Genomic DNA, 14,427 nt, shown 5'->3' on the forward strand with positions numbered 1-14,427 from the left:
ATCAAACAATGAATCAGCGAACACCTACAGGCAAACAAAGTCATTACTAAAAGCCAACACGGGTTTGTCAAAAACAGATCATGCCAGACAAATCTTATCACATTCTTTGACCAAGTGACAAAATTAGTGGATCAGAGGAATGCTGTGGATATAATTTACTTGGACTTCAGTAAGGCATTTGATAAAGTAGATCACAACCTACTACCTGATAAGATAGAAAAATGTGGGTTAGACAGCATCACCACCAGATGGATCCATAGCTGGCTGATCAGCCGTACTCAGCGTGTGGTCCTCAATGGAACCACAACTACATGGAGACAAGTGTGTAGTAAGGTGCCCCAGAACTCTGTTCTGGGCCCAGTGCTCTTCAACATCTTCATCAATGATTTGGACAAGGGGATAGATGGGGAAATCATCCAATTTGCAGATGACAACAAGCTGGCAGGAATAGCCAACATTCCAGAAGACAGGCTTAGGATACAGGAGGATCTGGACAGACTTGAACACTGGGCGCTATCTAACAAAATGAAACTCAGTGGTGAAAAAAGTAAGGTTCTACATTTAGGCAAGAAAAACCTAATGTACAGGTATAGTATAGGGGTACCTTGCTCAATAGTAGTAACTGTGAGAGGGACCTTGGAGTCCTAGAGCCAGCAGGGTGCTTTTTATTGTATTTGTAAGTACAGTACTTTGTAAGATTGTTTGTTTGCATTTGCCTAAACTTATAGCATGTGGCTACTGCTGCTTCCTCTCCCTAGCACAGACCCACCAGAGATTCTGCTGACCCCTTACTGGAAGGAAATCCCCCCCTCCACCCCATTTTGGATTTTGCCTGGAAAGTCTTGTGCTGATCAGGGGCAGTGTTTTTTTTTAAAGGTTTTAAATTTAAAGAGCCGAGGTGGCGCAGCAATTAGAGTGCAGTACTGCAGGCCACTTTAGCTGACTGTGTTCAGCAGGTCAGTGGTTCAAATCTCACCGGCTCAAGGTTGACTCAGCCTTCCATCCTTCCGGGGTAGGTAAAATGAGGACCCAGATTGTTGGGGGCAATGTAAATATATATATACATTGCTTACTGGTGTACACCGCTTAGAGAGTGCTTGCACTTAAAACGGTATATAAGTCTCATAAATAAATAAATAAATAAATAAATAAATAAATAAATAAATTTAAATTGCCTGCAGAAGTTGTGGGTATTCCTTCACTGGAGGCTTTTAAAAAGAGACCGGATAGGCATTTATCAGAAATACAGTATAGTACTGTACTCTCTTGGGAGAGTAGTGGGTTAGACTAAATAATCTCAAGGTCTCTTCCATCTCAGTTACTGTTGCAAGCCAACTGTTCTGTAAACTCCAACCCCATCTCCCTCTGCATGCATGCCTGGAGATGCTTAAGCTAAAGCTACTTACTTTATTGGCAACTGCAATCGGAGAGTTCTCCACCCCCACTCTGAAGAAGCTTGAGCTGCCTAGCAACAAATGGTTTTGGGGTTTTTTTTTTTTAAAGCTTGCTGCCTGCTTGGGAGGCAATTTACAATACTGTAGTTCCTGAAACCTGAAACAGCTGATTGGTGGCCAGAAACAGCCTGCAGCAGTGGCTGGAAAAGTCTTTCAGTTCAGGAAGCCATCGGAGGAAATAATAAGTCAAATTCATTCATTTAACAACCTATTTGATTCAATTAATGAGTTTGATTTTAAAATGAAATATTGAGTCTGATTCATTTGACAATTACAAGCATAATGGGCAGGCTCTCTTAGGCTCATACCTCGGGGACTACCTGTATCTCTTGGCCTGGGATTTTTCAGGACTGCTTCCGGTAATCAACCATTTAATATGAAAATCTCAAGGGAAAAAAAATGCTTGTGATTCCCCACCTCCAGGAATCATGGGGATGAGAGCAGGAGAAAGTATATCTCTGTCATAGCTCTTATACCAAGTTAGCTTTCCTTCAGAATGTTGGATTTGATAATTGATGATCTTCTAGAAGAGTTGAATTCTTTTAACTTTAAATATGAAAAGATGCATCATACAATGTTTTCATATATTGCTTCAATTTATAATTGAATGTTTGATTTGTCTGACTTCTAAATTGCTTTTACTATGGATGCTTTATTGTTGTGCCATGGATATTTTATGGGATTTTTTTAATGTTTTGCTGAGGGTCTTACAATTGCAGCAGTGTAGAAATCAAATAAATAAATGTCAGGCCCTTTTAGTTTTCTGTCAGCAGGAAATCTGTATTTTTTCCCTAACAGCTGTTTGCAGGATTTCTACAGCAACCTTCTCACATACTAGCCTACATGATTATAGCAGTCTATTTAAGTACAGACACATGAATGCATGGAAGCCAAACATATGCAAAGTTACAGGGTAAACCATTTTAGAACACAATAAAAAGACAGGAACAATGAGATTTTTACCATTTCCTTGCCGCTATGCAACTGGAATTATGCAAAGAAAAAATGAAGTCTAGTCATTTTATATTTTGAAATTTTTAAACTGTTTGTTACTGAATAATTATTTTTAAGTTTGAATGTACAAGAAATTATAATCTTATGTATATCAACTAATTCAAACTTTCCATCAAATGTAATCAAGTATCCTTCCTTTTCCAAAATATTCTTGTGAAATAACTGTACAGAATGCAGAAAAATAAGGACTATTGAACATATATAAATGATAAAAGGTTATTTTCAAAGGTATTTTAATCAGAACTACTCAAGGTTGTAGTTATTATTGCATCTGTGTTTATATATAAAATATTATTATTTTCCAAAACAAAAAAATATTGTGAGCATTTTCTTATTTTGAAATTTTAAAAATAATCTGTGCACCCATTTCAATGTATATTTATTAAAATATTTTAAATAAAGAGAAAAATTAAATAGTTTTATTTCTATAAAGGGCTTCTGTATAAACATAAAAATTGCCACATGAGGGCATCATTTTTATTAAACAAAAATGATTATGCTTATATTTTCCCTATGATTTCAGAAAAGTGGCAATTTTGATTTACCAGTTGTGGGGTGATCTCTTTTTTCTGGGCTCCTAGGAAATCTGAAGATGAAAATTAACTTCTAATCAAAGTTGTTAAAATGTTTTTTATGCAGATGGAAATCCTGGTTGTACCAATTGTATGGTTTTAAAATATACATATGTAGACTCTTAGTCTTGTTATCAACTACACATATAGAGGATACTGTCAAGGCCCATGAATATATGTAGTCAGGAGGTAGAACTAAATGTATAGTCCAGATTTTCCTCTGAATATATGGCTAAATTTAATGTTATACAATTAAATTTGAGTTTGTAGAAACAGGATTTTCTCCCAGTCTTTTCCCCTACATGTATCCTAAATCTAAAACATATTTGATGAAAAAAGGAAAAGAATCTGTTCTACTATTGGATCTGTAGAGTTAGCATTTAAAATACAATTAGATACAATCCATTCTGAATAAAACTGAATGTAAAAATAAATATTTGTTCTACTTATGTAAGATTTAATTCCCAAAAGCAATCTATAGATTGAAATCACCATGGATTGTAGAAAGACTTTACAACAGAAACAGAAATTTAACTTTGTCTTCAGTTCCAGATTTTATTCCCCTATATTTTTTCAGCTGTCCCTATAACTTTTAATGTCTAGTTATACTTAAATAATAGCAGAAAAATGGCTGAGTCAAGCTATCTAATTCATTTTAATGCTTTCTTGTCCTCCTGCAGATAACTTGACAGATTTTGTTAGATTGGAAGAGAAGAGAATCTCCCAAGTAAACCAAGTCTCATGACTACAAAGACATAGATGCTCATTATGAAGTTACAAGCCAGTCCCAATAAAAAAACCCATTAATTTGACTACAATAATTTAAAACATAAAATAATAAATCATATCTGTTATGCATAAAATGTTCTTGCCGTGGAACTTGTGTAAATCTTTCCTTACACAGACACTGAGATTTTGTGATCTCTAGAATCTGAAAAAGACCACCATGGATCTACAAATTCTAGAGCCACATAAGCCTTTATTTGAACTGAAATAATCATATGCATAAATTGGTGGAAAGCATTATCAAAGGTTACATAAATAAATATATACTGAATCAGGCTAATGAATTTTTTTCTGTTGAAGTCTACATTTCCTTAAAATCTGTCAGTACAGAAAATGAGGACTGGATGCAAAAAGAACAAACATGGATTAATGTGTAGGTATGATACTTTCATCCAGTATGAAAATAAGGTTTCTTTTTACTATATACTGGTATTCTGAATTCCCATGTCACATACCTTTCCTCAATACTGATGCTGCACAAGGACAGTCTCTACAAACTAAAACTGGAAGATTGAAATAAGGTCAATGAGCAGGTATGGATCAGGATTCAAAAATCTGGATTGGCAAACCTCAAGGCCTGCATTTGACTCAACGGTCAGTTCAGAACGCTCAGAGATGAATTTCCAATGTAAAGGTTAAAATAATCTGGGGAATCATCTAGTTAAAATCTTTCCCAATGCAGGGATCTATATGTAAAGGTAATTTTTGTTTCATTAATTGAATTATTTGAAAATATCAACAAATTATGGATGGATCTGGAACATACTAAGTAGTTTGATTTTCAAAATGTTTTGACATAATTCTTGGTCAAATGCTCCAGAATTTAGCAAACTTAGGAACTGGAAGACTAAAGCACATATAGCAGAAAATAGCAATACTGTACAAAAAGCAGTTCTCATGATGGAAGAGCATAAAACTGGAATCCCCAAAATAATGAGTGAATCAGCTTTAATTTTAAAAAAAACCCCTTCATAAATTATCTGAGTGAAAATGATTAATTGGATAACCACATTTACAGATAGCATTATAGTATTATCAAGTTAATTTTAACTATAGTAAAATTAGTCCTGACTTTATACAGTGATAAGATCAGAATGTCTGAAGTAATTAGCCAATAAAGAGATATTAGAGTTGTGATGAGGTATTCGATAATATGATTACCCAATATATGGTAGTTGTAAAAAGAGTAGATTCCATGCTAGCCATCAATACAAATAAAACTGCCAAGATTTGTAGAACTGGACTTGATGCGGAAGTTATCACTTAAATAAATGTGTCACTCATATCCTTAGTATCTTGTGTCTGGACTACTGTAAATCACCTGGTGTGGGCTGTCCTTGAAAACCATTTTGGAAATTTCAGACAATGTAAAGGACAGCCAACTACTGATAGTGAGACTCACACAAGCTATATAATGTCTCTGTTATTAGAGATTCAGTGGCTAGCAATTTGCATCAAATGCAATTTGAGGTGTATATTTTACAAGTATATTGGGTTATGGATATCTCTGAGATCTGCTCAGATTTAATCTGCCTATATACCAATCAGGCTCCCTTCAAAGAGATAGAAGAACAGGAGCCCAGCAATCAGCCCTCTCTGCTTTCCCCCCTTACTTTGAATAATGTTCCTTTACGTCCACCCAAGTGAAGATGGATTAGGACACACACACACACACAAAAAATAGGCTAATGAGAGGTTGCTAAGGATTACTTACCATTAATTGGGAAAAAATCAAAATAGGAAATAGCTTGCTGAGATCTTAACAGTTCAAGATATTTTAGAGAACATAGTGTAGAAATAAGAACACATATGCTATGAAATTAAATTAAACTTCAACTTTTTTTTCTTTTTCTGGATAACAACAAAGTGCTTAGCAAAAAGCTTAACATAAACCCTTTAGTACTGCACCATATAACAGAGTGGTATAAAGTTTTAGGAGAAAGAAAAAGAGGTCCTCTCCTCTGAGTCACAAACAGGAAAATGTCAAGCTCAGAAGATTTTCTAATAGAAATCAAGGATTTTTTAAACATCTATTTCAGGCATGTCAAACTCGCGTCATCACATGACGTCACGCAACGTATCAGGCCGGTTTTGCCATTGCTGGCAATGGGGTGGGTGCAGCTTCCACGTGACGCTTCCGGCCCGTGGGCTGGCAGTTTGACACCCCTGATCTATTTAAACAAATATGTTTATCTCTTGAATTTTCATATACTACCAGTCCTCATAGAATTTGTCATTCTATAATTAAGTTTTAAACAATTGCATTCCTAATTTTCTTATGATTAGTTTTAAACAATACCCAAGATTGTGAAAGCTGGCCTTACTCTTTCTTTATTTTTGCAAATATTCATTTTTAAACCATTTTAGAGATGACAGATCACCTCCAATACTGAAAGTGAGATTTCACATACGTACAATTCATAGGGCCTTCCTCAGTTGCTTCCATTAATTTTTGAAAATGCAGTTCCATATGTTAGTAATTCTGCTATTGCTACTTTTTCCTTTTATATCTGCTCCAAAGTGTAGAATTTTACTTAACGTGTTGAGTTTCGAGAGGATATTGATAATGGGAAAAATAACAATAATAATGATAAAGTTGGAAGGGACCTTGGAGGTCATCTAGTCCAACCGCCTGCTCAGGCAGGAAACCCTATACCATTTTGGACAAATGGCTGTCCAGTTTCTTCTTAAAAACTTCCAGTGTTGGAGCATTCACCGCTTCTGGAGGCAGGTTGTTCCACTGGTTAATTGTTCTAACTGTCAGGAAGTTTCTCCTTAGTTCTAGGTTGCTTCTCTCCTTGATTAGTTTCCACCCCTTGCTTCTTGTCCTGCCTTCAGGTGCTTTGGAAAATAGCTTAATTCCCTCTTCTTTATGGCAGCCCCTGAGATATTGGAATACTGCTATCATGTCCCCCCTTGTCCTTCTCTTCGTTAAACTAGACATACCTAATTCCAGCAACCGTTCCTTATATGTTTTAGCCTCCAGTCCCCTAATCATCTTTGTTGCTCTTCTCTGTACTCTGTCTAGAGTCTCAACATCTTTTTTACATTGTGGTGACCAAAACTGGATGCAGTATTCCAAGTGTGGCTTTACCAAGGCATTGTAAAGTGGTATTAATACTTTACGTGATTCTATCCCTCTATTAATGCAGCCTAGCACTGTGTTGGCTTTTTTGGCAGCTGCAGCACACTGCTGGCTATATTTAAATGATTGTCCACTAGGACTCCGAGATCCCTCTCACAGTTACTACTGTTGAGCAAGGTACCCTCTATACTATACCTGTGCATTTGGTTTTTCTTGCCTAAATGTAGAACCTTACTTTTTTCACCACTGAGTTTCATTTTGTTAGATAGCGCCCAGTGTTCAAGTCTGCCCAGATCCTCCTGTATCCTAAGCCTGTCTTCTGGAGTGTTGGTTATTCCTGCCAGCTTGGTGTCGTCTGCAAATTTGATGAGTTCCCCATCTATCCCCTCATCCAGATTGTTGATGAAGATGTTGAAGAGCACTGGGCCCAGAACAGAGCCCTGGGGACCCCACTATACCCTCCATGTAGATGTGGTTCCATTGAGGACCACACACTGAGTATGGCCAGCTACGGATCCATCTGGTGGTGATGCGGTCTAACCCGCATTTTTCTATCTTATCAAGTAGTAGGTTGTGATCTACTTTATCAAATGCCTTACTGAAGTCTAAGTAAATTATATCCACAGCATTCCTCTGGTCCACTAATTTTGTCACTTGGTCAAAGAATACAATAAGATTTGTCTGGCATGAGCTGTTTTTGACAAACCCGTGTTGGCTTTTAGTAATGACTTTGTTTGCCTGTAGGTGTTCGCTGATTCATTGTTTGATTATCTTTTACAGAATCTTCCCAGGTATTGAGATCAGGCTGATAGGTCTGTAATTTCCTGGATCCTTTTTCCCCTCTTTTTTGAAGATGGGAACTACATCAGCTCTTTTTCAGTCCTCTGGTAGTTCCCCAGTGCTCCAGGATCTTTGAAAAATATACTTCAGTGGTTCTGAGATCACATCTGCCAGTTCCTTGAGAACCTTGGGGTGTAATCCATCTGGTCCTGGTGATTTGAACTCATCTAGGCTGGACAGGTGCTCACTTACCATTTTCTTGCCTATCTTAACTTGTATTTCTATTTTGTTTTTTATGGCACTATTTTTGATAGGTTGGTCTGTTTTTTCCCTTTGTGTAAAGGCAGGTGCAAAAAAGGAGTTAAATAGTTCCGTTTTCTCCCTGTTGCTTGTCACGTTCTTGCCACTTTCACCCACTAATGGACCAATCGTTTCCTTCACTTTTTTCTTGTTCTTTACATGTTGAAAGAAGCTTTTTTTGTTATTTTTGAATTTGGTTGCAAGCCTTAGTTCATTTTGCTGAAATTCTGACTTAGTTATGTGTCCCTCTTTCCACTTTATATACTTGTCCTTTTTATCTTTTAATTGATCAGAGAGTTCTTTATGCAGCCATGCTGGTTTATTTTGAGAGCTGTTATTTTTCCTCTTTGTTGTTATTGTGCTAGACTGGGCCTTTATTATCTCACTTTTCAAAATTTCTCAAGCCTCTTGAGTTGTTTTCCCCTGGAGGATTCTCATCCATGGAATCCTTCCCAAACCCTCTCTAAGTTTATTGAAATTAGCTCTCTTGAAGTCCAAGACTCTAGTTTGACTGTGTTTTATTGCTTGTGCTTCCATAATGTTGAATTCCAATATTGCATGATCACTTCCTCCCAAGGTTCCTTTGGCTTCAACACCTTCTATCATTTCATCTCTGTTAGTGAGGATTAGATCCAATATGGCTAATCCCCTAGTTCCCTTCTCTACTTTTTGGGAGACAAAGTTGTTTGCTAGGTTTGTCAGGAATCTGTTTGATCTTCCACTTGATCTTCCAATGAAGGGAAACAGGAGGAGAATAGACCTAAAGAAATTAAAGAGGCTAGACCGATAAGATTGTTAGTGGAAAGAGGGAAGGATTTACAAACTCAAGAGTCTAGACCGGCAATAGTAACCAGATCCAAACATAGATAAGGAGGGGAAAAAAGGTGTTGAATCCATGTCTATCAATGTTAATGGCCTCAACTTTCCAACAAAAAGGAAAACGTTTTTAAATAGGCTTAATAAGATGAACTTAGATGTAATTATGCTACAAGAAGTTCATATTAAAAAACAACATCAATATTTATTAAACTGCCCTAAATTGGGGGACATGTTTGTGGCACTTTCGCAATACAAGAAAGGAGGAGTGGTAGTATATATTAAATAAGAAATTTTGGCTAAGCAAATTTATAAGGATGAAGATGGTAGAATCTTAATAGTGGAAGTAATTTTGAATAAAATTAAAATTCTCCTGGTGGCAATTTATGCCCCGAATGAGGGGCAAAAACAATTTTATAAGAAACTTCACAACATTATTAATCAATTGGAATATGGTAACATCTGTATAATTACAACGCAATTGTGGATAGAAACCTAGATTATAAATGTGGAAAGAGTAGAAAAAGAACCACAGGAACAATACCTGATACATTCCTAAAAATGGCAGATGAGCTCAATATTCAGGATACATGGAGAAAAAGGAATTTAGGGAAAAAACAGTTTACCTTCTACTCTGGACGTCATCAATCATGGTCTAGAACTGGTATGGTGTGGATGTCAACTGACTTAAATTTAGAAGTAGAGGAGACTGTAATTGATACGAACTCCTGGGCTGACCATAATCCAATTAGAATTAGATGGAAAGGGCAAAAAAATATGAGGAGATGGACTCTGAAAAAAGCAATCCTAAAACATAAAGAATTCAAATTGAAATTGGAAGAACAATTGGACCTGTTTTTTAAGACAAATAAGAAGAAGATACGAATTGCCAAAACTTACGGGATACAGCCAAAACCTACATGAGAGGCGTTGCAATTTCTTACATGGCTAGGGAACACAAAATCAAAACACAACGACAAAGACACTTAGAAAAAGAACTAAGTAGAGTTGAGGAAAACTTGCAAAAGGAACCACAAAGACACGATTTGAAACAACAGATAGACTTAATTAAGCATAAGATGAATATTATTGGGAAGGAAGAATTAGGACAGCAGATAAAACGTACTAAACAAAATTTCTTCGAAAATGCCAATAAACCAGGGAGGTGACTGGCTTATAAAATTAAAAAACACAACAACAAGCAGAGGATTACTAAATTTTATAATGCAGAAGGTGATATGGTGTATCAGAATGAAAGAAATTAGTAAAGAAATTAGTGGCATATGAGTTCTACAAGAATTTATACAAAGATGATGAAGGGAGAAATAATTATGACATTGTACAGTATTTACAATCAGCTGATCTACCGAAGGTGCCAGAAGAATTTAAAATTCTGCTGAATAAACTTTAGAACTTTTGGAGGCAATCAAGAAACAAAAAAATAATAAAACATCTGGGCCAGATGGTATACCTGTAGAAATGTATAAAATCGCACAAGAATCTCTAAGCCCAATGTTGTTGGATCTATTCAATGAGGTTCTAACAAAAGCTAAAATACCAGCCTCATGGGAAGAAGCTCTCCTCACTTTGATTCCTAAGGAAAATTCAGACCTGGCGCATATTAAGAACTATAGACCCATTTCTTTATTAAATTCGGATTATAAGATTTTCATGGCTATAATGGCGCAAAGACTCGAAAGATTTTTAGCGGATTTTATACATTCTGATCAAAATGGCTTTTTATCTAAAAGATACATAAGAAATAATGTCAGGATCATTTTGGACATATTGGAGTATTATGAAGTGCATAACAAAAAGCAAATGGGTTTAATTTTTCTTGACGCACAAAAAGCATTCGACAATGTGAAATGGGATTTTATGTTCAACCAATTATTGTATATGGATTTTGGGGAAAACTTTTTAAATATGTTTAAATCAGTTTATTCTAAACAGGCAGCAAAAGTAATAATTAATGGAGAAATGACCGACAGCTTTCAAATTCAAAAAGGCACGAGGCAAGGTTGTCCGTTATCACTACTGTTGTTTATATTATCTCTTGAGGTATTAATCAGAGTAATTCGGCAAGATGAACAGATTAAAGGTCTAGAGATCAAGAAAGAAATGTTTAAAACACAAGCCTTTGTAGACGATTTAGTTTTTATAATAGAAGAACCATTACAATCGGGATAAGATTGATGGAAATACTGAGTAAATATGGGGAAATAGCAGGTCTGAAGATAAATAAAGAAAAAACTAAAATGTTCGTCAAAAATACAGAAAAATGAATTGGTTGACAGAATAGCTTTTCAAATCACGAACAAAATAAGATATCTAGAGATACAACTAACTGCTAGATGCGTTACACTCAAAAGATATAACTATGATAAGTTAATTGAACAGATTAAAAAGGATTTAGATATTTGGACCAACCTGCAGCTCTCCCTTATGGGCAGAATTGCGGTAATTAAAATGAATGTGTTACCGAAAATTTTATTTTTGTTCCAATGTATACCCATAAAATTGGACAAGAAATTCATCTGGTGAGGAAAAAGAACAGGATTCAAAGGAAAGGGGGGGATTTGGCCTCCCTGACCTGGAAAAATATTATCAGGCCATAGTATTATTATGGGTAAGGGATTGGATATTACTAAAGAACAGGAGATTATTATGTCTGGAAAGTCATGACTTACAAATAGGATGGCACGCTATGTTATGGAATCATAAATACAAGACACACAAATATTTTCGAAGGCATTATATCAGACAAGCTCTAATTGATGTATGGGTTAAAATCTGGCAACCAAATTATACTCAAGTCCCTAGTTGGATCTCATCGTTAGAAATGCATGTTCATCCAAAGTTTATCCAACTGGGAAAGATTATAACATATAAAAATGTCCTAGACGAGAGAGGGGAATTGAAACCCAGGAAAATTCTTCAAGACGAAGGGATAGAATTAGAATGGTGGGCATATCTTCAATTAAAGGCGAGATGTTGGAAAGATAAAAAAGAGTTAGGCATAAAATTAGAACTGATAGGGCTGGATAAATACGGAGGATAAAATGATTAAAAAACTATATCATTATTTGTTAGATCAGGCAATGTATGAGGAACAGGTAAAAGAGACTATGTTAAAGTGGAGTAGGGATTTTGATCTCAACTTTGATCTGCACATCTGGCAAGAACTATGGGTAAGAAACAGGAAGCTCACTCTGGCCACCTCCTATAAAGAAAATCTCTACAAAATGCTCTATAGATGGCATCTCCCACCCATAAGATTAGCTAAAATGGGTTCAAATGCTTCTTCCAAATGTCGGAAATGTAAATTGGCAACTGGGACATACTATCATATGTGGTGGGAGTCCCCACGATCCCGTGACTTTTGGAATAAGGTTAAAAAATGGCTGGAAGAAATTTTAATGCCAGGGTAGAGTTAAAACCAGAACTCTTTCTATTAGGCATAACCATGCAGAAATACAACAAAGGGGTATTCTATCTGATGTTACACATTCTCACGGCTGCTAGATTGGTATACGCTCAAAACTGGAGGAATAAAGGAATTCCAACAAAAGAAGAGATTTTATATAAAATTTTATCATGTGCTGAAATGGATAGGCTCACAATGGAAATGAAGGTTAAGACAGAATCAGACTACTTTGAAATCTGGGACAAATTTTATTACTGGTATGAATTAAGGAGAACTGCTAAGGCTTCAAACTACTGTTAAGACAGAAATATATATAACTGTATATATAATTATATTGTATAGAAGAATAAGTTTATTTAGAGATTAAGAATGATGTATTAATTATATGTATTAAGAGGAACAAATTGTTAGGAATATTTATTCTGGAATGTCACGTTATGTCCATTTTTGTTTTAATTGTATTATAAATAAAAAACTTTACTTCTTATAACTTTACTTCATCTACTAATTAGGTACATGTTTCAATGTTCTGAGAGGGTGGGTTGACACTGCAACTCAGACCAGGTCTCAATAGTTACACTCAGTCATCCACAATGACACTATTGTACTTACAATCAGGTGACCCTGTGTATATGAGCAGGTTTCTTAGTGAATGGGATGAATGGATGAGATCTGGGCTCAGAGAGGAGATAGCTTCAAAGTTCAGGCATGGAAGGCCTGACTTGGCAACGAAGGCACCCGTCTGCGTAATCTCATTCTCCTCAGACTTCTGTTTTTCAGTTGTCTTGGGTTTCTTTCTAAAAGGAAACAAAGAGACTTCTGAGGGTAGCAGTTACCTACACTATGCAGGAAAGAGAATAACTGTGCATTATTGTTTGTTTTCCTTTCAGAACAAGTTTTATTGTTTGAAGTTTTTCTAATCTGTTTTCAATGCTGGTTGTTAATGCTTACAGGAGCTATGTCTGCAAGCAAGCTGATTGGGGAAAGGTGGTTTGTTTGCCCCTACAGCCACTGGGCATTAGAGAGGCATGCATAATGGCTAATTTGATTCTTGTAGTGGAATTAAACATTTTGACCAATTCAGTTCATTGTGTTTTTGGGTTTTCTCATGGTAGAGATCACTGTTTTCCTCATCTCAACTCTTTTCTTCTGTAACCTATTTTTATCCTAAGCTAATTTATTGTCTATGATGGAAAAGAAAAGTGAATTAATGTACGAGACTCTTAAAACAATAACATTCCAAATGGGACCTAAGCCATTTCAAAGCCAATATTAAAATCACGTTGTTACAATTTTCCAGAAATTAGGGCAAACTTTCTGGAAAGTCATGTCTTATTTAAGCTCTAAATATTCCAAGTTGGTATTTCAAGCTTAGGATGTTTTGCATGCTTCACAAAAATAATACTGTTTAGAATGAACAGTGAAGCTAATGACCTCAATATCTATGTTAAGTTTATTAACTCTGTACAGATAAACACTAATATAATAGTGGACAAGAATCTTAAAAAGTGGACAAAAGTTAAAATAGATCTCTTGTGTACAGAGAAGTAAAAAAATAGTTTTGAGAAAATAGAACTATTTAGGGGCTATTTAGCATACCTTTGAATTATACACATAAACATAAGTACACATTATATTAAGTATTGTATTTAACATTAAAATAAGATAGAATTGTTGAAACAAAATCTGGATTTTCTTTATTATAACTAAGAACATATTCAATAAAATAACAAATCTATTTTTTATTTCCTACCTTTCTTCCGCCTCCCCCAAAGATTTTTCGCAGGAAAAAAAAAGATTTACAAAGTAATTCTGTATTCTCATGGAATCAGAAATGAAGAAATAGGCAGAAAAACACATTATAGTATAACAAAGGGCAAGCCACTTTGCTATTAATCAAGAACATTGTCTCTGGTTATATAAAAGAATTATATAAGCTTGGTATGGCAAGAAAGAACACAGCACATGAAAGTTCTTGTGAAACCATGATGGCTGACACTTATAAAAAATAGCCTCCAGAGGGCAGCAGGCGACCAGCTGGTTTCAGACTAGTTAATTTCAGAACTTCAGATTTTTGCTCCAAGCAACCCCTTTAAAGAATCTTTCTCATTAAGAATTAAAATTACACAATTCAATGAAATTTTTGCTCAGTTAGAAAATAGAAACTGAACTGAGACTAATTGGCAGATATGA

At 35.4% G+C, this 14,427-nt stretch overlaps 1 protein-coding gene across 21 annotated transcripts in view; it reads right to left on the minus strand.

Annotated features, from left to right (window-relative positions):
* ZBTB20 (zinc finger and BTB domain containing 20) overlaps nucleotides 1-14,427 on the minus strand; it is a 553,524-nt gene that overhangs the window by 11,552 nt on the left and 527,545 nt on the right. For 20 of the 21 annotated variants that reach the window (XM_039327284.1, XM_039327286.1, XM_039327278.1 and 17 more), the window contains one exon: nucleotides 12,847-13,031. In XM_039327284.1, the coding sequence (XP_039183218.1) occupies nucleotides 12,847-13,031 (185 nt within the window). The remainder of the gene's footprint in view (nucleotides 1-12,846; nucleotides 13,032-14,427) is intronic. The other variant, XM_039327297.1, reaches the window with a different exon arrangement.

Source organism: Crotalus tigris, unplaced genomic scaffold, assembly GCF_016545835.1.
Source record: "Crotalus tigris isolate CLP2741 ecotype Arizona unplaced genomic scaffold, ASM1654583v1 scf7180000024359.8030256, whole genome shotgun sequence".
Lineage (NCBI taxonomy): Eukaryota > Metazoa > Chordata > Lepidosauria > Squamata > Viperidae > Crotalus > Crotalus tigris.